At 58.7% G+C, this 21864-nt stretch overlaps 2 protein-coding genes across 2 annotated transcripts in view; both read right to left on the reverse strand.

Moving 5' to 3' along the window:
* LOC107140422 overlaps positions 1–7879 on the reverse strand; it is a 19177-nt gene extending 11298 nt beyond the window's left edge. Inside the window, exons 1-8 of the mRNA XM_048811109.1 lie at positions 7609–7879; positions 5917–6039; positions 4440–4656; positions 2536–2640; positions 1595–1726; positions 798–882; positions 654–717; positions 198–283 (exon numbers count right to left, since the gene is read on the reverse strand). Coding sequence (XP_048667066.1) covers positions 198–283; positions 654–717; positions 798–882; positions 1595–1726; positions 2536–2640; positions 4440–4656; positions 5917–6025 — 798 coding nt within the window. The 5' untranslated portion in view covers positions 6026–6039; positions 7609–7879. The remainder of the gene's footprint in view (positions 1–197; positions 284–653; positions 718–797; positions 883–1594; positions 1727–2535; positions 2641–4439; positions 4657–5916; positions 6040–7608) is intronic.
* A 3179-nt stretch (positions 7880–11058) lies between these two features.
* Positions 11059–21864, reverse strand: part of Bpifb1 (BPI fold containing family B member 1) — a 21359-nt gene continuing 10553 nt past the window's right edge. Inside the window, exons 8-16 of the mRNA XM_048811110.1 lie at positions 21058–21143; positions 19507–19686; positions 18647–18700; positions 18251–18409; positions 15944–16011; positions 15167–15212; positions 14142–14205; positions 13187–13263; positions 11059–11195 (exon numbers count right to left, since the gene is read on the reverse strand). Of these exons, the coding sequence (XP_048667067.1) occupies positions 11142–11195; positions 13187–13263; positions 14142–14205; positions 15167–15212; positions 15944–16011; positions 18251–18409; positions 18647–18700; positions 19507–19686; positions 21058–21143 (788 nt within the window). The 3' untranslated portion in view covers positions 11059–11141. The remainder of the gene's footprint in view (positions 11196–13186; positions 13264–14141; positions 14206–15166; positions 15213–15943; positions 16012–18250; positions 18410–18646; positions 18701–19506; positions 19687–21057; positions 21144–21864) is intronic.

Below are 21864 nucleotides of genomic sequence, written 5' to 3' on the forward strand. Positions count from 1 at the left end.
TCTGCCTCCTCCTCCTCCTCCCTCCTCCTCCTCCTCCTCCCTCCTCCTCCTCCTCCTCCCTCCCTCCTCCTCCTCCTCCTCCTCCCTTCCTCCTCCTTCCTCCCTCCTCCTCCTCTGCCTCCCATCTCCTTGACCCCCTCGTCCATCTCCCCTGGACCACTGGTCCCCAGAGGGTCTGCTGGCCAAGGGCCGCTCACCTGGACTCTCATCAGGATGGCCTCCTCCCTGAACTCCGTGGTGGTGACATAGTATTGGACGTCCTCTGGGCCCGAGATGGCCGGGGCTAGGTGGACACAGAACCAGGGCTCAGCCCATGGCAGGGGAGGGGTGGGGGCAGGAGGAAGGTCCCCCCGACCCCCAGCCTTGAGATGGCTGCGCTTGTGCATCTTAGAACAAAGTGAGCGGCAGCTTCGTGCAGGATTGTGGGTCACCCAGCGGCCCTGCTCTGTGGGCCCCTTGAATCAGACAGGGAAACAGGGGCTCAGAGGGTCAAGGACTGTCAAGGTCACCAGTGACATGGCCCCTTCCCCCCACTAGAAAGCAGGGTCCCTGCGGGAGGTCTGCCTTGTCCCAGTCGCATTCCCAGAGCCTAGAACAGTGCCTGGCGCCGGGCGGGGGAGTGGACGCCTCTGCCCTGAGCAGCAGTGACCTACGGAGGACGATGGTCAGTAGGTCTTCCAGCAGGGAGCTGAGCAGGGCCGTGGCCGGGGGACATACCTGGGGGACGACACGGGTCCTCCTTAGCATGGGGTCACGGTCCCTTGGTGCGGGCAGGAGGCGGGCAGAGGGCCACTCACCATCTTCTGCAGCAGGAAGGGCAGGGAGTGGTCCAGGACGCCGGCCACCAACTCCAGAGGTTTGTCCACCAGGAGGGCGTCTGTCCTAGGGGAAGGGGACAGCTGTGGGACCCGACACACTGTGCAAGGGCAGGCGTGGGTCAGAGAGGGGAGGCCGGGCTGGGCTGAGGGGCCCCTGCTGGCCTGGGTGGCTTGGCCTCTCCCTTCCCGGGTGCCGCCCTCCTGTCCTCTCTCTCCCCGCTTTGCGGTCTGCTCGTCCCCCCTCTTTCTCTCCTGCCGACTCTACTTTCTCCTGATTCTCTTCCCTTCTCTCTTTGGTAGGGTCCATGGCACAGAGATCTAGCTGGCCGCAGAAGCCACGGAAGGCCTCCCGGAGGACGTTGTGCACGGGGTGCGTCCCCATGAGATCGACAGGCAGCGTCACCTCCTGCGGCAGCTCCTGCACTGGGTGGGCCTGTGGCTGAGCCCCTCCCCATGCCGCCCTGCTGGCGGGTGGCGGGGGCACCTCATTTTCTGGTGGGGAACCCGAGGCCAGGAGCGGGGCAGCCTGGGCAGATCCTCCCTGTAGGAAGGGACCAGGCGGAGGTCTGAGCCTGCCCGAGGTGGCGGCTCTCAGCCATGACATCCAGTGTGGAGGCAGGAGATGGGGACAGGTGGCCTGTCAGCCTGTGGCCTTGGAGATGACCCTGTCCCCCATGTCCTGGGCACTCTAGACCCTAGGGAGAGGCAGCAGTCCCAGCCCTGGGTCTCCGAGGTCGGTCAGCTCAGGAGGAGTGGGCCCGGGCTCTGCCACTCACTGCCCCAGGATCTCCATGCTCAGGCTCCCGGGAGGGGTGTGGCACTCCTCCAAGGCCACCGTGGTCCTGTTCCCCGTCTGCTCCAGCCGCACCCCCATGCGAATGTTCTTGATGACCTTGAGCCGCAGGATCCTGGAGGGACGGCGTGTGGGACAGGCTCTAACTGGGCCCGAGGTCGAGGCAGGACGTCACAGCCGGCCCCACGGTTGCCCCGAGGACTCAGATTGAAAATCAGGGGAGCTCCTTAAAACAGGGACAACCGGGGGACCTGACGGCACCCTCATGGGGGACCCACACTTAGAGCTGAGGGTGGCCTTGGGGTGGGCCTCAGGCTCCCCTGCTTGCTACAGCTCCCACCAGGACGATGGTCACTCAGCACGTTGACAGCACCACCCGACAAGGGGAAGGAAGATATTTTACAAGGAAAAGGGGGGGTGGACGTGTAGCTGAAGGGCATCGATGAGTTTTCCCACTTCCTGGGCAAACAGTGGTCCACGGGCTGCTCTGTGGCATTTCTGAGTTTTGCAGATGAACACTCAGTACCGCTTAGTGCAGGGGGCCCCGTGCCCATTTCACAGATGAGGAAACCGAGGCCAGGGAGCAGACCTGCCTGGTCAGTTGCCTAGCCCAGGAGTGCCAGCCTCCAGGTGAGCGCGTATCAGACCCTCCTCAGGCCACGCTATTAGTGCCCCGAGCTTCCCAGGTGCCCAGACGGGGTGTGTGTCCCCCAGCATGGAGTCAAAAGGCTGGATGACTCGCTGTGTGATCCAGGCAAGTCCCTTTCCCACTCTGTGCTTCATTTTTCCCACCAGCAAAATGGCTTTCAAACGTGCATGGATAGAAAGGACTATCAGGGTCCTTGTGGTGACACGTGGCCCGTGGCTTTGGCTGGCGTCCTGGCAGTGCAGGTCTGGGTGGTGAGGAAGCCCACGTGTACTTACTCCTGGAGCGAGAGGTACAGTTTGCAGCACAGCGTGACCTGCAGCAGGCTGTCGCTTAGGATTTGCAGGGTGACCTCGGGTCCTTTGGCATCTTCTATGACCAACCTGGAGAGGCACGGGGTGCTGTGTGGCTTGTGGGGGTGTGTATCTGAATGGGTGGGAACAGGGGCAGACCCCAGGAGAAGCTGGGGTGACCGTTGGGACAAACCCTCCCGGTGACCCCAGCCTGGCTGTGAAACACCGGGCTCCAATCGCAGTCTCCAAGCCCTGAAGACGGGACAAGCCCCTTCCCTTGTCTGGGCCTCAGTGTCCACCTCTGTGAAATGGGGAGGAGACGGTGGAGGAGCCGTCTTGTCATGCTTCACCTGTCTGAACTCAAATACGGGCCTCTGGGCTGGGGACAAGGCTTGGGGTAGAGCATTTGCCTGGCATATGCAAGGCCCTGGGTTCGGTCCCCAGCCTCGATAAAACAAAACAAACAGCCACACAAAATCAGAAAACAAGACACGAAGGCAGGCTCTGGCAAAGAAGAGCAAAGAGAATCCGGCAGCAGCAAGTTCAAACGGGAGGAAACCCTGGCCTCCAGCAGGGAACTTTCTGGAAGGTTCCAGAATGCCTTGGAACCCCTGCAGCTTTCCTGCGCTCTCCCAAGCCATGCCCTGGCGGGGCGGGCAGGAGAGGCACTGGGAATGCACAGGCCAGGGTGACCGCAGCCGACTCGGGCCTTGGCCAGGCTGGGCCCCCGTGGGCCGCACCTCCTCCCATCAGCAGTGCCCTGGCCTTTCACCCCACCCCACCCCCCCGAAAACGTCCTCTGAGTCGTCCGCTGTCTTAGGGTTTGGCTTGCTGTCCCGAGGCGCTCATGCTGGGGACGGATGTGGCGGGAGCCCCACCGGGGGAGCCCTGCCCTGTGCGCTGGCACTTGTCTCACGGGTCCCCATGTCCGTCCTTAATTCTCTGTCTCATTTGTTTTCAGAGCCAAGCAAGGGACATAGTGAGTGGTGGGGCAGCTGGGGACGGACTCAGGGCCATGACCTTACACCCGTGGTCATCCTGGAGGGACCAACCAGGTGGCCCAGAGTTCTGCTTTAAGGAGAATCAGTGTCATGGGCTGAATTATGTCCCTGGCTCCCAAATTCATATGTTGAAGTCCTAATCCCTAGAGCCTCAGAATGTGACCTTATTGGGAAACAAGGTCATTGCAGACGTGATCCGTCATCCCAGGCTGTCCTGGAGTCGTATAGGCCCCTAATCCACATGACGGTGTCCTGGGGTAGGGGGATTCTGGACACGCAGAGCAGGGAGGGGTGGAGTTCCTACACCCAGCACCAGAGGGCGCCCTAGGTGACAGCAGCCGAGGAGCCAGCCCACAGGGGGCGGCGACCCCACACTGTACCTGGGCCTGATTTCTAGGCAGACAGTGAGACTGTTTAGGTGACTCAGCTTGGGGCACTTTGACAAACAGACATAATTGGACAAGTCAGATTTTTAGAAAAATCCTCTATTTTTTCCCCTTTTCTCTTGGCGGGGTGGGTCTGAGCCAGGGCCCCGTGCGTGCCCTGAGCCACACTCCTGGCCCAGAGAGTCTCGACTGCTACATGGGGTCAATTTATTTAAAATATCTTTCAAGACATGACACAGGTTTGTAGAGAAAGGGGATAGGGCGGCCGCGCTGCGGGGCTCCGAGCCTGGCTCAGACCCCACTCCTGCCTTCCCAGGGGGTTTCAGCGGCTTGGAGGGACAGAAGGACACCCTTGCTTTGTGCTCGAGGCTGCAGAGGCCACAGAGACACCCGGCTGCCCACCTTGTCTCCGCTGGATAGGCGAGAACGTGGTCTGGGGTTGGGGACGGCGGAGGCCCTGTCTCCGGGGCAGGAAAGGCCACAGCAGCCTCAGGCCACTCACCCTGCGGCCTGGAGCTGGTCCGACAGCAGAGGGAGGCTCTTCCCCGAGAGCAGGTCCCCGACCAGCGACAGGTCCAGCCCGCTGCTCTTCTTGGACAGGCTTTTGCTGACAAAGGGCAGGTGGTCCAGGACAGTCGCGCCTTCCCTCGGGGTCCCCGTCACAGGTACCCTGACTACGCGGCTCAGGACCTGGTGCTCTGCAAACAGGTCTGAAATGTCTGTAGACACGGCCTCCTCAGCCTGGGCCTTCCCACTCACTCGTTCACCAGCCCCCCCTTCCCCCATCACCCGGGCTGCACCTGAAAGCCTGGGCCCCAGCCATCCTCCTGCCTCTGCCTCCCGAGGAGCGGGACTCCAGGTGTGTCCCCACTGCCTGTGGCTGACAGGCCCTTATGAAGCACTTCTCAGCAGGGCTCTGGGGACAGCAGCACCCTGGTTCTGACCCCACGGAGTTTACACTCTAGTCAGGGAGACGACAACAACCCAGCGCTCAGAGCAGTGAGCAAAGAAATTTTTAGCATCAATTAAGTGCTACAGACTAAAAGGGAGCAGATGAAGCCTGACAGACTGAGGGCCTGTTTGGGACAGAGGGATTAGGAAGGGCCTCGCTGAGGAGGTGACCTTTGAACTGAGGCCTGAAGGAAGTGAAGAGCCCACTGTTGACCATCTGGGGAAGAACGACATAGGCAACGGTGTGTGCAAAGGCCCTGAGGTGGTTATGAGCCTGGTGGGTTTGTGAAACAGAAAGATGGGCGGGTGGCAGGGGTGGGATGGGGGGGGGCACAAGTGGCTCACAGCCAACGGGGAGGGAGCCACACAGAGGGACCGGGCGACAGGTGCAATGTTATACTTGGATGGGGCCATAGAAGAGGCTCCACCAAAGGACTGGGGAGCCCAAAGGAGGGAGAGTCCTGCTGGGAGGATCAGGAGGGATTTCCAGAGGAGGCGCAGGAAGACCTTTGCCTTCTCAGAGGGTCCGAGTTCTCCGTGAGGAGCGGGCAGCCGTTTTGGCAGAAGGGTCGCGTAAGAAAGGAAGGAGACGGAGGTCATGGAGAGGAGGGGAGAGCTGGGAGATGCGGGACTTTGACTGCGAGGACCAGGAGCTTAGAAATGCTTTCGAAAAGCCAGGCGCCGGGCGCACACCTGTAATCCCAACGGCTCAGGAGGCTGAGGCCGGAGGATCACCAGTTCAAAGCCAGCCTCAGCAACAGCAAGGCACTAAGCCACGCAGTGAGACCTTGTCTCTAAATAAAATACAAACTAGGGATAGGGCTCAGGGGTCGAGGGCCCCTGGGTTCAATCCCTGGTACCAAAAACAAACAAAAAGTGCTCTTTAGGGCATTGGGGAGCCACACCAAGTGACAGAGCAGGAGAGAGACAGGTCAGTCCCCGGGACCGGCAGGTGGGTGGGGAGAAGCTGGGGGGGTGCGGCCCCCTCTCCTGACCCCCACCTCCCGCCACGCACCCTCCACATTCACCTGTCTGCAGCTGACCCTTGCTGACCCGCAGGTAGAGTGGGCTGTGGGCCTTGCCCTGGGCGGGGGGCGGCAGTGCCCAGCACAGCAGGGACGCCCAGAGCAGCCGCATCCTCCTGTCCAGATCTGTGGATGCAGAGCGTGAGAACGTCCAGGTCCCAGCCGGGGACTGGCTGCCCTTTTCCCGGCTGTGCCTCCCCCACCCCGTCCTCCCAGCCCCCTGCCTGCCCAGCTCCCATCCGCGGGTCCTGGAACACAGCCACCACAGCTCTGGCCCGGGCCCTTCCCCTCCTGCAGGCCGGCTTCAAAGTCCGGCTCTGACATTCCCGTCTGTCTGGCCTGCCCAGGTCCCTTGACTCCTCTCTGCCTCAGTTTTCTCATATGAAAAATGGGGACGATCACGGGTTGTTGACCATGTGCAGCAAGCACACAGCGAGCGCCCACAGCTGCCAGCGTGGCGGCCCGTGGTGAGGGGTCCACGGGCGCAGGGCTCCCTTCACAGCTGGATGCTTCTGGATTGTGAGGAAACCAGGGGTGGGGTCCTGATGGAGGTGACCGTGGCTGATGGGGCAGGAGCCAAGTAGCAGGGAAATCATTCAGGTTTGTGAATCAGCATTTGTACCAGTGCCAACCAGCAGGCCCTCAGCCCTCCCCAGTTGGCCAAAAGGAGCAGCCGGGCCCCCGGAGGCCGCAGGCAGGAGGACACCACCAGGAAGCCAAGCTCTGGAGCGACACGCAGCCCAGTGAATGCGGCATCTCCAGGCAGACGTCACGGTGAGCAGGGACCTCGGAGGAGGCGCATGGAGGGCCCCAGATGGCTGAGCCACTTGCGAGTGCCTGGGAGAGCTCTAGGACCCAGCCGGCTGCTCCTTGGGGGACCTCGCTCAGCGTGTGCGTGGCCCCGGGTTCAGTCTCCAGAACCCCAACAAACACAAGCAAACCCACAACTCGGTGATGAAATTGGGTAGTAGAAATTAATATGCAAATCTTGGTCTGTGAAGTTTGTGGCTGTGGCATTGACTCTCCTATTTGGTTTCCAGGATGATTTTTTTTTTTTTTTTTTTTTTTTTGTGGTGCTGGGGATCGAACCCAGCGTCTCTCACATGCTGGATGCTGGGCAAGTGCTCTACCACTGAGCCACACTGTGACACCTGCAGCCCTTTTAAAAATTTTTATTTTGAGGCAGGCCCTTGCTAAGTTGCTGAGGCTGGCCTCGAACTTGCAATCCTCCTGCCTCAGCCTCCCGAGTTGCTGCGCAGGCTTCCGGACTGATCTTAAACTCAGCCACTGTTCATTCTGCCAGCCAGCGTTGAGTTGGTCTCCATCAGGCCCTTTTCTCTGTCAGTTCACCACTCCCTGGCCTTGGCCCTGCGCACCCCACGCCCAGCCCTCCCCAGCTCTCCTCCTGAGGCATCCACGCCTGTCCTGACCTCTTGAGTCCTCACTGGGTGCCAAGAACTCTATAGGCTTCATCAAATCATTATGTCCTCATCAAGATGGGATCACTGACGTCCAGACCTATTTTACAGATGAGGAAACTGAGGCTGAGAAAGGAGAAATGGCTTGCTCCTGGGGACAGAGTAAGAGGCAGAGCTGGGACTGAACCTGGCTCTCCTGGCACTAAGAAGCCATGCACCATTTCACCAGGTCTCAGCCTTGTTGGGGAGACGCCCGCGTTGGCCTCCTCCTCCTTACCTCTCCCCGAGTGCAGCCTCCCAGGATCCAGGTCTCGGCCTCTGCCTCCAGCTTCCCGACAACTTTTATAACTGAGCTCTGAAGTGGGGGGTGGGCATGTGGACAGGAAGTCCAGCCCCTGGCCAGGCCCTGCCCTTCAGAGGAGCTGTTGAGGGGAGGGAGGGTCCTCCTGGCACTGGGTGACAAGGGGCTTCTTGCCAAAACTGATAGGACCCGGCATGGAGGACAGGGGCAGGCTCTGGGCCCCGGGGCCAGCAGCCCCCAGGAGGAAGTGGGCGGGCCGTGCGGTTTGGGACGTGGGCCACTTCCCTTTGGATCAACATCAGAGAAACAGGGCCAGGGCTGCAGCCCTCCCAGGACAGAGTCATGGAACCCGAGGAGTGAGGAAGCGGGGTGCAGCAGGGATAGGAGAGCAGGTGGGGCGCAGAGGTGGGGCTGAGGGGCGCCGGTGACCAGCAGCGGGCCTCCCCAAGCCTTTTCCGCGTCTGTTGTTCAAGCTACAATTTTCACTCTGATTCCCAAGGACATGTCTCTGGGTTCAGTCTGCCTCTGATGTCCAGGGGCTGTGTGACTGTGGGCAGGCGACCTTCCTTCCGAGACCCCCTTCTCCTCGCCGGGTAATGCACATAGTGAATCTACCTGTGTCCCCTGGAGGGAGGTCACGAGGCTATCACTACGGGGCCTGGCACATGGGAATGGTTAAAAAATGGCTTCACTCCCACTTTACAGATGAGGAAACTGAGACATGTTCCAGGTCGTGCAGCATGTCTGAGGTCAAGCTGGGGTTTGTGACCGGGGATTTGGTGTCCCTGCGCCTGACAGCCCCAGGACTCTGCCAGAGCCTCTGATGTGGGGACACTGGCGCCCCCTGCTGACCATCACGACTGGTGGTGCAGTCCCCAACGGCAGAGGTGTGTAGGCAGCTGGTAGGTGTCCCCTGGGATCAATTCCTTGTTCTTTCTCAACCCAGGATGTAGCCAGGGCAGGCGGTGGACTCCTGGAGGAACCGAGGACAGAGGGGCTGAGGTGGAAGGCCGGGTCCTGGAGGACAGCGACGGCCACTCGAGGTCCACGTTAGCTGGTTCTTTGGCTAATAGCAAAGGCAATGGCTAAGCTTAGTGTGACTCAGCGCGTCTGCTGGATGGAATCTTGTTCTAGAATCTCAGAGGCCTAAAGTCACAGGCTTTTGGGTTGGAGGATGCTCTAAGAGTTGATGAGTCCCCTGATTTCTGTCGACTGGGTCTCAACATCACCGTCAGGAGGCGTCTTGCCGCCTGAGAAGGGCCCCCAGGGGACCTGCCTCCTCTGAGTCCCTGGGGAGCGTTCCCAGGATGCTCAGGGAAGTGCCTCTTTCAAATCTCACCTCTAAAGAAAAGAGGAGGGAAGGATTCCTTAGAGCCCCAAAGGGCTCTCTGCTTCCCCAATGTCTTCAGAGAGAGGGAGGTTTCCCGGGAGTCTCTTCCATGCGGAGAACCCCTGGGAAGGACGCAGAAGGTACAGGGCCCAGCTACTGATTCCCTCTGAACCTCAGTTTGTTGATGTGTAAGATGGGAATGTAAACCCCCAGGAAGCTGGGAACCCAAGAGCCCTTGTTAATTGTGATACCAGTTATTACGGTCCCCGTTCCTCCCGTCAGGAATAAGAAAACTGGGCCAATGTCCTGCTGTGGGTGAGGCCTGGGCTAGGCCCGCCCCACCTCGTTACCTGAGGTCTTCTCTGAGACAGGACGACCGTGGTCTCTGTGACGCAGGGGGATGTGCGAGCGTCACTTGGTGTTTGCTCTTTTCTCTGGCTGCTGAGACTCAGAAGTAGGGGCGTTCTCTCTCCCCAGGCCCAGGAAGGTGACGGGGCCTTGGAGTCCCCATCTGGGGACTCCTGCCTCGGGGTTCATGGGTGGCTGGTGTGTTCCTTGACCATACAGAAAAACGGTCCCTCTCCTGAAGATGCCGGGGTCATTTATCCACCAGCCCCTAGCAAGTCCCAGAGGACGTGTGTGGTCAGACCCCGGGGTCCTTGGCCATGGCTGCTTGGAGCAGGACCCCCACGTCCTGGCTTGGCTGTGGGGTGGAGCTGCTCACCTCTGGGCTGGAATAGAGGCCCCTTCACTGGACCAGACGGGGCCAAAGACAAGAACCCTGTCCCTTCCTCCAGGCCCTTGGCAGCCCCCTGCCTGGGTGGACGGATCTGGTAGGACCCCGGGGAGCCAACAAGACCTGTCCAGACCAGGAGATGGACCTCTGCCTCCTTGAGGTTCAAACCTAGATTTAAAAGGATTTAGAAAACAAAAACCCCAAACCAGGACGTGATGGGTCTGAGCAAGGTCCTCCGGGTCCTCCAAGGTGGCGGGGCTGGGGGACCTGGGTCTGGGCACAGGCCTGGTGCTCAGGGACTGCTCAGGGCTGGCCCACACTGGGGGCTGGCATGGGACCGGCCCTGGCCGTCCGTGTGCCTGTCGGCCTGGCCCATCGTGGGGACTGGACAGAGCCTCGCCGGCTGCCCTGGGCTGAGCGGTCCTCTCGTGTGTGTGTCCTGGGATTGAGTAACAGGTACGCCGTTCCCCAAGGCCACACCGCGCCACTCTTCCTGTCAGGCCCCCCATGGAACTGAAGCGCTCTGGGTACCCGGGGGAGAACAGGGGCCCTACTGTCTGTCCTGAACCTCCTGGGGCCTCGGGGGGCCAGGGAGACAATGGCAGTCACCACTGCCTGAGTGGGAAGGGTGCTTGGTGATAAGGCCCCGTACCCCAAGGCCAGTAACAACAGTGACGATGGCGTCACCCACAGATGACACTGTCTGAGTGCCTACTGTGGGCCTGGCACTATTTGCTCTCATTCATTTTATTTAAGGTACTGGGAGTTGAGCCACACCCCAGCACCACCCCCCCTTTTACAATATTTTACTTAGAGACAGGGTGTCGCTAAGTTGCTGGGGCTGGCCTCCTACTTGTGATCCTCCTGCCTCAGCCTCCGGAGTCCCTGGGATTACAGGCAAGTGCCACCGTGCCTGATGCAACTGTTTTCTCTCATTTAAATCTGAACCACAACCCTCCAAGGCCAGGACTATGATTGTCCCCATTTTACAGAGAAGGAAACTGAGGATCACAGAGGGGAAGCCACATTTCAGGATCAAAGAGGGGCCAGAACAGAACTCAAAGCCTGGTTCGCTTGCCTCTGGGGCCTCGTGACACACCACGCCACTAAGATCAACAGAATGTGTGTCCCCACCAGACAAGGCCACCATAGATGTGTTGAGGGCAGGCGGGGAGACGGGGCCTTCTAGCGCCTGAACCCGGGGAGTGGTCAAGACGGCTGACCCATCATCACGGGGACTGATGTCACCCAGACACAGCTAAGGCGCTGCCCAGACTGGCAGATGTGCCTGACCGTGACCCAGGTGTAGCTCGGACGGCTGACTCCTATGCTGGGACAGTCACACTCCAGACAGCAGGGGTCACAGAGAAGTGTTTATTGATCATGGAGAGGGACACTCCCAGCTGGGGACCAGCCTGCGCTGGATGGCCGCCATCCATGTCTTCACTGGGAGACAGGGAGGTCCCAGGAGGTGGCTGGGGCGAGCACCAGGGCATCCTGGGATTGGAGAAGAAGAGTCAAGGCGTTGATTTATTTTTACCTCCCGCCCTTCCCAGGTTGGAGCTGGTTTTGTCTCCATGAGGTGACAGGACCCTAACTCCCTCCTGCAGAATTCTTGGAAGGGCCAGAGGGGAACAGTTGTGTCGCACAGCTGTCTCCGTACAGGGGATGTGTCCACGTGCAGTGAGTCTTGTAGGACCGCTGTCCTCAAGCCCTGCCTGCCACCAAAACTCTCCAAGAAGTTTTATAAAGTGTAGATTCCTGGCTGTGAACCCACTGGGGTCAGGCAGCTCGATTTATTTTTTTATCTTTTGGTTCCAGGGATTGAACCCAGGGACACTTAGCCACTGAGCCACATCCCCTGCCTTTTATTTATTTATTTATAAATATTTTTTTAGTTGTAGTTGGACACAATATCTTTATGCATTTTTATGTGGTGCTGAGGATCGAACCCAGTGCCTCACACATGCCAGGTGAGCACTGTTCCACTGAGCCCCAGCCCAACCCCATCCCCAGCCCTTTTTATGTTTTATTTTGAGACAGGATCTTGCTAAATTGCTTAGGGCCTCACTAAGTTGCCCGGGTTGACCTCAAACTTGTGATCCTCCTGCCTCAGCCTCCTGAGTTGCTGGGATTATAGGCCTGCGCCACCACGCCTGGCATCCAAGATTTTATTATAACCATTTTAAACATCCAGTAAAGCAGAATTGTAGAGTGAACACCGTCCACTCATCACCTGGATTCTTACCCAGACCAACATGCCTGTCCTTTTATTCATTCTTCTTACTAGATTTTAAGATACATGACATTGTGAAACTATAGAGAGGAAATCGAGGTACTGCTGGCTGGGAACGGTCGGGCAGAGCAAGACAGGAAATGTGGACATTAATGTGAATAATGAACTGAACTCTGTGGCTTCTCCAGGGTTAAATGACTCCGGAATTCAGTGGTCCTGGTCAATGGCTTTGGGCAAATCAGGGCCAATGAGAGCCAGAGTTTGGTGCAAAGCACCTCTGAAGCCCTACGATGGACACTTTGTCACTGAGGGGTGGGGACAAGTCCTCTCTGGGTTTTCTTAAGTGCTAATGATTCTGTTTTCAACACTTTTCCCTCAAGAGTGGAATCAAATCTCAGAGAAGCCAAGGTTTCTGACTGTTTTGTCCACTGTTGTGATCAGTGCATACATGCAGCTGGTGCTTAATAAATGCCTGCTAGCTGGCTGGCCAACAGAAAGGGTCACCTCACTGATAGTGGCTCATACAGAGGTGGGGGTCCAAGGCAGGGGTTATGAGGAGAGGTGCTGAAGGGTGACGTTTGGGGTAAGGGCTGTGACAGCCCATCTCCCAGATGATGCCAGGGAGAGTCACTTGCTCACAGGTATTTCTGGAACAACTAGTGTGTACCAGGCCTTGCTGACAGCACTGGGGACAGAGGCATGGACAGGACAGACGTCATCCTGATGCTCGTGGGCTGAGCCCATTTGGCCATAGGAGCTGTGTGTGGTCTACACACCCTGGATGCTGCCTCACATCTGGGCCTCCTTCCTTACCTTTCTGCCTCAGGGCCTTTGCACACACTGTCCACTCTGACAGGATGCTCCTCCTGGCTTCCCAGAGGGCTCACTGTCCCACTTCCTCTTGACCATCCCATCTAAAACAGCCTCTCTCCTTGGCCTCACGCTCTCCTCTGAGCCTGCTCTACTTTCCTTCTTGGCCCTTCCCTACTTGGCCTGATGTGAGATATTTATGGGTTTACGTATCTACAAACGGGGGTGGGCGGGTTCATTTCCGGGGCCTTCGGCCCTCACAGGCAGCTGTGCCCTGGGGTGGGCCTTCGGAAACGACTGACGGCTGAGCAGTGGATGAATAATGACAATCTGTAGATAAGGAGGGGGGACCCTGGGAGGGGCAGGGACTTGCCCAGGTCGCCCCACAGGGGACCAGCAGGGCGGGGACTGGAGGGCAGCCCCTCAGTCCCGTGTCACTCACCTTGGTCACACACGGCGTCACTGACTCGTATCCCAAGGCCTTCACTGTCAACATGGGGATCCCAGTTCTTAGTTTGCCTGGAACGATAAATGTGGTCAGAGGCTGGGGCACGCGTGGGCCTGGCAGTGCCAAACAGGCTCTGGCACCTCTTCCGGTGGCCCCAAAGTGAGCCCCTCACGTCCTCCATCCTCCTGCTCAAGAACCCTCATGGGCGCCCTCATCCACGGCTAATAAAGTGAAGTTAAAGCTGGTGCGCGGGTGCACGCCTGTAACCCCAGAGGCCTGGAGGCTGAGGCAGGAGGATCCAAAGCTGGGGGCCAGCCTTCGCAACTTAGTGAGGCCCTATGCAACTTAGCAAGACCCTGTCTCAAAATAAAAATAAAAAGGGCCGGGGGTGTGGCTCAGAGAGTGGTCAGGCACCCCTGGGTTCAATCCCTGGTGCAAAAAAAAAAAAAAAAAAATTTAATGATATTAAAATGGTGATGCTGGTTTAGGTCACATACTCTCCCACCCACTTAACGTGGGGTTTGGGGTCATTTTCTCCCGCTACCCCTGCTGGTGACGTAGCTATGGCACCAGCAGCAGCGATGCTAGGAAAGGCCGAGCAGTGGACGGGCCCTGCTGCCCCACACGCATGGTGCCTCGGGAGCTGCTCTGACTCTCCCATCGCACTGGTGCAGAGACTGAGGCTCAGGAGAACCGAGCAGCCCATCCGAGACCAGGCAGCCGGCACGAGGGGCTAGGACTTGACCCAGGCCTGCTGCCCCTCGAGTCTGCTCCAGGACCTGGGTGTGCCGCCCGCCCTGCGAGGCCCGTCCCTGCGCCCTGGTACTGGCTCTCGTGAAGGGCGGGGCTGGGCGGCTGAGGTGGGATTTGGACTAGGACCTGAAGGTGGTGGGAGATGGAGACCAGGGTGAGGACACAGGAGAGGGGAGCAGGCGGCAGAGGGACGCACCGTTCTCGGTTATCAGCAGCGCAGAGTTGAGGATCTTGGTGATGATGTCTTTGAGAAGCTCAGGCTGCGAGAGAGAAGGGACCCGTCACCCCGGCAGAGCCCCAGGTCCTCCTGGCCATTCCAGTGGGTGCGGGTCAGCCCCAGGGTGAGGGCAGAGCCAGAGACCCTGGAATCTCAGGTCCCCTGCGAGTCTGAGCTGCAGAGGATGCCGCGGCCGCACAGACGGGACGAGAAGGACTCGGCCGCCCAGGGTCCCCGCAGGTGGAGGGTCAAGTGCACCCCACCCGGGGCTCCATCCACCGCTCTATCAGATGCTCCAAGGGAACCTGGCCCTGCCTGCGTTCCTAACTTCTAGGGAATTCAGAGCCCCACGGGCACATAGAAATGTCCTTGTTTTAAAATATTGATTAAAAAACAAAACAGCCAGGGGCGGTGGCCCAGGCTGTAATCCCAGGGGCTCAGGAGGCTGAGACAGGAGGACGGTGAGTTCAAAGCCAGCCTCAGCAAAAGTGAGGTGCTGAGCCACTCAGTGAGACCCTGTCTCTAAATAAAACACAAAATAGGGCTGGGGATGGGGCTCAGTGGCTGAGTGCCCCTGAGCTCGATCCCTGGTACCAAAAAACAAAAACAAACAAACAACAAAAAAACATAAAGAAAACATCAGAGAAGATTCAGCGAGTGTGAGGTCGCTGGTGCAGCTGGACCCCGACGGCAAATGGGGTCCGAGAGAAGGGGCTGCCCGGGTTCCTGGGGTGGGTCCGGCAGGGTTTGAGGCCGGGAGTGGAGGGGTTTGTTTCCTGACACAGGGTCAGACTTCTGCTGCAGGAAAGCGCGCGGGGGTGTCCCCACGGCCCACACAGCAGATGCCCAGCCAGCGTCCACAGAGCTGGGGGCTTGGGTAGGTGACCCGCAGGTCCCGAGCTGTTGGGGTCTCATCTGAAGCTAGTCCTGGGCAATGTCTCTTTGCAGAATGGGCCATTCTGGCGGGAGCCCCTGTGGCCTTGGGGACGACTTTGGATACTTACGTTGAATAGTTTAATGTCCGAGTTCATCAGTTTGATCCGCTCGGTGCTGCAACAAAAGGTGCCCATGAGGTGACCCCGGGAACCCCAGCCGTGCGGCCACCGGCTGCTTACTGAGCACCTGCTGTGTACCAGGCGCGGCGCAGGCCTCAGTGGCAGGTGCCGCTCCAGGATACACACAAGAGCCCCACAGGGAACCCCCGGTGGCTTGGGGAACCCAGGCCTCCTAGAAGGTCCCCTTGCTCCGGGTTCAGGGTCGTGGCTGTGGAGGGAGGCCAAGCCCAGCGCGGCCAAGTGGTCTGATGTCTATGTTGCAGCAGATTTATAAACTCCAGCCTCGTGGGAACTGATCAAAACTCGCCCCGAGCCTGGTTTATCCTGTGAGGCTCCAGTGCACGACCCTGAACTTGCTCTAGGGCAGAGGAGGGTGGTGGGACGGGGGACAACTGCAGGGGCACAGAGGCACTTCTGTGCTGGGCTCCAAGGGCTGTCACTGCTGCTGTCTTGGAGGTGTCCAGTCTGGGCTGCCCGAGGCCTGGGGACGGTGCCCCGCAGGCCGATCCTGAGCAGGGCCGGCTCACCCCGAGGCTGCTGGGAGGCCCTTCCCTGTCCTTCCCTGTCCCCTGCATTCAGTGGTCAGTGGCAGGAGATCCAGCAAGGCACTCGCCGCCCAGCCTGGGCAGCACCCACTGAGCTCCACCTCTGGGCACTCAGGCCCACGGTCGGGGTGGGGGGAAGCGCTCATTTCGGCTGTAGGAGCTCCGCGGCGATGCGCCTCACCTGATGTCATTAAAGCTGAGCACAAGTTGGTCACCTTCAGTGTAAAACTGAGCTTCTGATTTCGCTTCCTGCAACAAGAGAAGCCACGCTCTGTCCCTCTGAAGAGGGTGTGGGGTGGGGGGACCCGAGGAGGCTCTGGGGTCCAGCACACCTGGTCTGGACCTCAGCGGCTGGCCCCTCGGGAGAAAGTTTGCCCTCTCTGGGCCTCACTTTCCACATCTGTGAAACGGGACAGTACTTGTCTCCCCTGTCCCCACCCAATAGATGACAACACAGCGTGTCTCAGGGATGACGGCGAAGATGAGCATGGGCCCTTGCTCAGTGTCAGCAAAGCTTGAGGGTCTTGGTCCCTGTCTCCTCTGATCCTGTCACCCTGCCAGGTGGGGCCTGCTGTTCCCTACGGCACAGGCGAGGAAACTGGGGACAGACAGGACCAGGAAGGCCCTGCTGCCTGTTAGCCAGGGTCAGTGTCACTGGACTGGCCAGAAGCCACGCTAGCCCCAGTACAGGGCCCAGGCCTGCATCCACTTGAGCCCGGGGCCCAGGAACGAGCTGGTCCACAGGTCGGGCATGGCGGCCTAGGGGCACGCATCCTGGACCTTCACAAAGACCAGGGCTGACCCCTTGCCTTCAGGCCACCCCAGGCCAGGGGTCAAGTTGATGCCCATCTCTCTATTTTTTTGTACCAGGGATTGAACCCAGGGACGTGTAACCACTGAGCCCCATCCCAGCCCTTTTCATTTTTTATTTTGAGACAGGGTCTTGCCAAATTGCTGAGGGCCTCACTAAAGGGCTGAGGCTGGCTTTGAGTTTGAGATCCTCCTGCCTCAGCCTCCAGAGCCACTGGGATCACAGGTGTGCGCTATGGTGCCCGGCAGATGCACATCTTAGGCCCTGTATCTGGGACTGGCCTCGCTTCTGGACTTTCCAATGACACTGACACGGGCTAACTGCAGGCTGTGCCGGAGACCCAGTTGTAAGGACAGTGTCACCTGAGCCTCGTTTAACAACCAGGCGCTGGCCGGCTCCTTGTGAAGCTGGGCACAGGTCTCTGCTGTCCAGCGCCAGCCATGAGTTCTGCCTCATCTCCGACCTTCGCTGCCCCCCGGGTGTTGGCCACTAGAGGTCACAACTGTCCCTTCCCTGGGGCATTTCCCTTGCTTGAATGGAGCTGCCTTGCTGGGGGCTCTGTGACCCCTGCCCCTGGGCTGGTGGCCAATGGTGACTGATGACGGGTGAGAAAGGCTGCCTTCTGGCCTCAGTGGGACTCAGCGTGCTGCCATCCATGCCCCTTCTGGGGTCAAGCCGTGGACTCTCCAGCTGAGACTCATCTTTGCTCAGACCCTCCCCTGCCCTGATCTGCTTCTTTCAATAAATTACCTGCTCCTGGGGCCTCCTGCTAGGCTTGTCCTTCCATGATCCCCACCCCCACGTCCCCCCCCAGCGCCCCCCACGTGCCAATATGAGGTGTCTGAGATCTGACGACATCCGTTAAGAACTTCCTTGGAGCCGGGCACAGTGCGCACACCTGTCATCCCAGCGGCTCAGGAGGCTGAGGCAGGAGGGTCACGAGTTCAAAGCCAGCCTCAGCAAAAGTGAGGTGCTGAGCCACTCAGTGAGACCCTGTCTCTCAATAAAACACAAAATAGGGCTGGGGATGGGGCTCAGTGGGTGAGTGCCCCTGAGTTCAATCCCTGGTATGAAAAAAAAAAAAAAAAAGAACTTCCTTGGAGATCATTTACTCCCGTTTAGACATCGGGAGAGGACTTATCCTTCCCTCTCTCCGTGTGGTGTAGATGGAGTCAACTTCCAATCCCCAGCTGGTGTGCGCTCCACGTCACAAAATTTCCATATTTCATTTTCCAGACTCCACAGGCACATGACCTATGCTCAGCCAATGAGACTCATCCCTGAGACATTTGCTGGAGCTACTGGGAAAGAGAAGTTCCTCCTGCTGGGACTGGGCAGTTGATAGGGGCCTGAGGCAGCTGGGGGTGCTTCCACGAGCAGACAGTCTGCCTGAGGCTGGAGGCAGCACAGATGAAGATGAAATTGTTTGAGCACCTGGATCCAGCTATTCCTGAAGCCAATCCCTTCTGGACCTTTCAGTTATATGAGTGAATACAACTCTTTTTTGTGCATGTGAGTCGAGTTTCTGTCCAAAGATCCCTGACTAATAAAGTCACAAGGTCAGAGTTGGGTCACCAAAGCTCCTGACTCTTGGTTCAGAGCTGCCCCTCCGGGTGACAAGAGTGGTGAACAGGAGAGCCCCAGGTTGCCACCCGTGCCACACACAACCACACTCACGATGCCCAGGGTGAAGAGCGGCCGTAGGGCTTTATTGGTGGGAAACAGGTCCAACACGATCAGCTGGGCTGCCTGGGCGCCGTCCTGGCTCAGCAGCAGCTGGGGGGTCTTCCGAGTCTGGAACTTCACCAGCTGGGTGCGGTCCAGCTTCTCTGCGGCCTGGAAGGACAGCGGACAGCGTGGGACCTCTGAGGGCCTCTCGAGGCCCCAGCCCCCGCCCTTCAGGTGCACAGGGATGGAACTCTGTGTGATCCTTTGACCTAAACGGCCTGACTAGATAGAACCCTCCGGGGGCCCGGGGTCTGTTGTGAGCGTCCCCAGTGGTGGAAAGACGACAGTAATCTCTGGAAGCCTCTGGCAGCGAGACCCACGGGGCTGCAGGTGTGATGGACCCACCTGTTCACTGATCTCCTTGATGCTCGACTTCAGCTCCTTGGCCAGGTCAGGGAGCTGTGGACGAGAGGAAGCCAGGGCGGTGGGCTGCACCCCACTGCTGGGAGGAAGGTGTCCCAGAACCCCTCAGAAGCTGGGTGGGTCCTGGGCCCAGGCCACGTGTCTGTCAGTGGTGCAAAAATATCCCCTGGGTCAGCCGCCCTGGGGCCTGGGGTCCCTGGTGACCTTCCGGCCGTGGTTGGTGGTGGCTGGGGTCTGCCGGCCACTCCTTGCTCCCAGAAGACGCACAAAAGTGACTCCAGTGCTTGCTGCAGCCACAAATGTGATCGCTAGTGACCACTGACCATCTGTTCACCTGTCCCAGCCCCGAATCCTGAGCGTGGACCCTGAGGACTTGGTATGTGTCCTCTGTCCGCAGAGCAGGACCTGCCCCCTCCAGAACTCAGCCCAGCCTTTCCCTCTGGACCTCGGCTTCCCCAGCAGCTCCGCCGAGGAGGTGGCCGCGGCCGGGCTCCAGCCTTCTGTGCTGATCCCAAGGTGGCATCTGGGCTCGGTGGCCAGGAGGGCCAGATCCGTCAGGGAAGTCCGCCACAGGTCACATAGTGGGGAACAGCGGCAGAACCGCCGTCCCCGGAGCACTCAGAGCTACAGTGCCCTTCGCCCCCCAGGACTCTTTGGTAGAGGAAATACGTGCTTCAGACTCCAGGCCAGAGCGCCATGTCACAGAGGTTTCCCGCTCGGAGCTGGAGGTCAGAGGGAGGGATACGACCACACCTGTCGGGGCCAGGGAGCCTCGCGTCCCCTGAGGTCCAGCAGACGCTGCCGCAGCAGGGGCCCCACCCTCCGTCCCCACCCAGGCTTACCACGTAGTCCAACAGGACCGTGAGTTTATCCGGAGGGAGCAGAACAGCCACCACCGCATTCAGGACATCCTGCCTCATGACGAAGCTGAACGGGGCGCCGTCCAGGGGGGGCATCGCCAGGGACACCGAAGAGTCGTTGAGCCAGTTGGTCACCTTGCTCTGGGAGTCCAGCAGCTTGGCCTGAGAAGACACGGAGCAGGAGGGAGTTGGGAACCTGAACTGCACAGCTCGCCCAATGACAACCTGGCAGGAAATGACACTGCTGTGACTCAAATGTGTCCCCCAAAGTTCATGTGTCGGAAACAATCTCCAGGGCAACAGGATTGAGAGGCAGGGCCCTACAAGGTGATTAGGTCACGACTGATGGGTTACTGATGTTTTCGCCAGCGCGGGCTGTGATGGAAGTGAACTTGGCCCTCTGTTGCTTTTGCTGTCTTGCCCTTCTGCCTTCCGCCATGGAGCGATGCAGGCTTGAAAGCCCTTGCCGGATGCTGACACCATGCCCTAGGACTTCCCAGTTTCCAGACAATGTGTAAAAATAAACTTAAAGTGTTTATAAATTATTCAGTCTCAGGTGCTTGTTATCACAACACAAAATGGACTCAGACACCATTCAGCCTGTTTCCCTTTTTGCATCTGTTGTCAGGAATCTTAGCTTGGAATTCAGTGCCTTGCTGTAGACACTGAGTTATGCCAGGGGTCTGGCAATATCTATGCCACCTGAATGATCTCTGGATTTTGTTTTAATTTAAGAGTTGGGGTCTTGTTCTATGCCTAGGCTGGCCCTGAACTACGGGGTTCAAGTGATCCTCCTGCCTCAGCCTCCCAAGTAGCTGGGACTTTAAGCATGTAGTGCCATGCCTTTCAATTGGAATATCTTATTTTTCACATATTTCAACTTCTCAGACACCTCAAATCCTTTCAATGAGGGGATAACTCAAAATTGCAACAAAATGGGTGGAAATATTGGATGCTGCAATTCTCCAAAGGATTCCTCAGAACTATTCGGGATTTACCCCAGTTAGCCTTACCCTTCAGGGAGTCCACCCCCAGATGGGTGTGCAGCTCCATTTTTTTAGAGGACAGTTACTGGGAACTTCCTGTCAGGTCCTCTGTGGTCTCATTTTATTCTCTCCTCAGTGACTATTAGTATTTACCTTTACAGCTAAGGAAACTGAGGTTCAGAGAGGTGAAGAAACTTGCCCAATATCACATAGCCAGGAAGTCATGGAGCTGGGAAACTTAGGTCTGTGTGATCTTCCAGGATGCCTCTCTACTCTGAGCTCTGGTTTCAATGTTGCCAGAGGTCCCGAGATGGGCAGGACTGTTCAGGGTCAGGGTCGGGAGTGCTCCTGGGTGCATATTCTGTGTCTGGTCCTTAGGTTCCCCTCCTGGTCCTCTCCCTCAGAATCCTGTTCAGGCTGCTGTGACTTCTAAACCAGGCCGTGTGCCCTGAGAGTGGGCAGGGTCTTCTCCCCCAGCGGTCTGACCCTGGGTGGTCAGGGAAGAGCAGTAAGGTCCCGGTTTACTCTGAGGTTCCGTGACGCTCACCTGCAGGTTGAGCTGGATGACATCGCCCTCGATGTCGGAAGACAGAAGGTCAAACAGCAGGCCTCCCGGGCTCAGGGGGATGGGCACTGCTCGGGGAGAAGAGAGATCTGTGAGGGGGAGCACTGGGCGGGGTGCGGTGCCAGTGCTAACCCTGTAAACCTGTCAACTGTCATCCCCATGGTCACCTGAGGAGGTGGGTCCGGTTACTACCGCCGTTTACAGAAGGGGAAACAAGGCACGGAGAAGCGACACGAAGTGCCCGGTCGTCCTGGGAGCAGCTTTGGATCCAGTCTGTCTTACGTCAAACCTGAACTGCTGCTTAGAACTCTCCGCTCTCCCACCGGACTGTACCCAGCACCGTCCAGGGCGCAGCTGGACACCAGGTCACCGGCGTTCGCCTCGGGATGCCCCACATGGCCACCAGGTGGCGGTGGCGTCTCATCTGCCCCCTGGGATCCCTGACCTTGACTCTGACCATGGGAGCCAGGAGCCACACAGACTGGGGTCTGAGCTTGGGTGAAACGGTCTCTTCCCGCCTCTGAAGGGCCCTCTGTCTGTCCTCCCGTTTTCCTTCCGGTGGCGCCAGGCCTCGCGCCTGCATGGAGCCCCAGCCCCGCCCCAGCCCCGCCCCAGCCCCGCCCCGTGTCCTCCTGGTAAAGCGGGATCTCATGAGTAACCACCAAAACTGCATCACACCCGCTGGCAATGGGAAGAATCGGGTTCAAGCTCCCCCCTGTCGCCGGTTTCCCCTGGGGGCAGGACAAACGACCTCACTGCTCTGAGCCTCGGTTTCCTCGTGTGCGAAGT

This window comes from Marmota marmota, unplaced genomic scaffold, assembly GCF_001458135.2.
Source record: "Marmota marmota marmota unplaced genomic scaffold, marMar, whole genome shotgun sequence".
Lineage (NCBI taxonomy): Eukaryota > Metazoa > Chordata > Mammalia > Rodentia > Sciuridae > Marmota > Marmota marmota.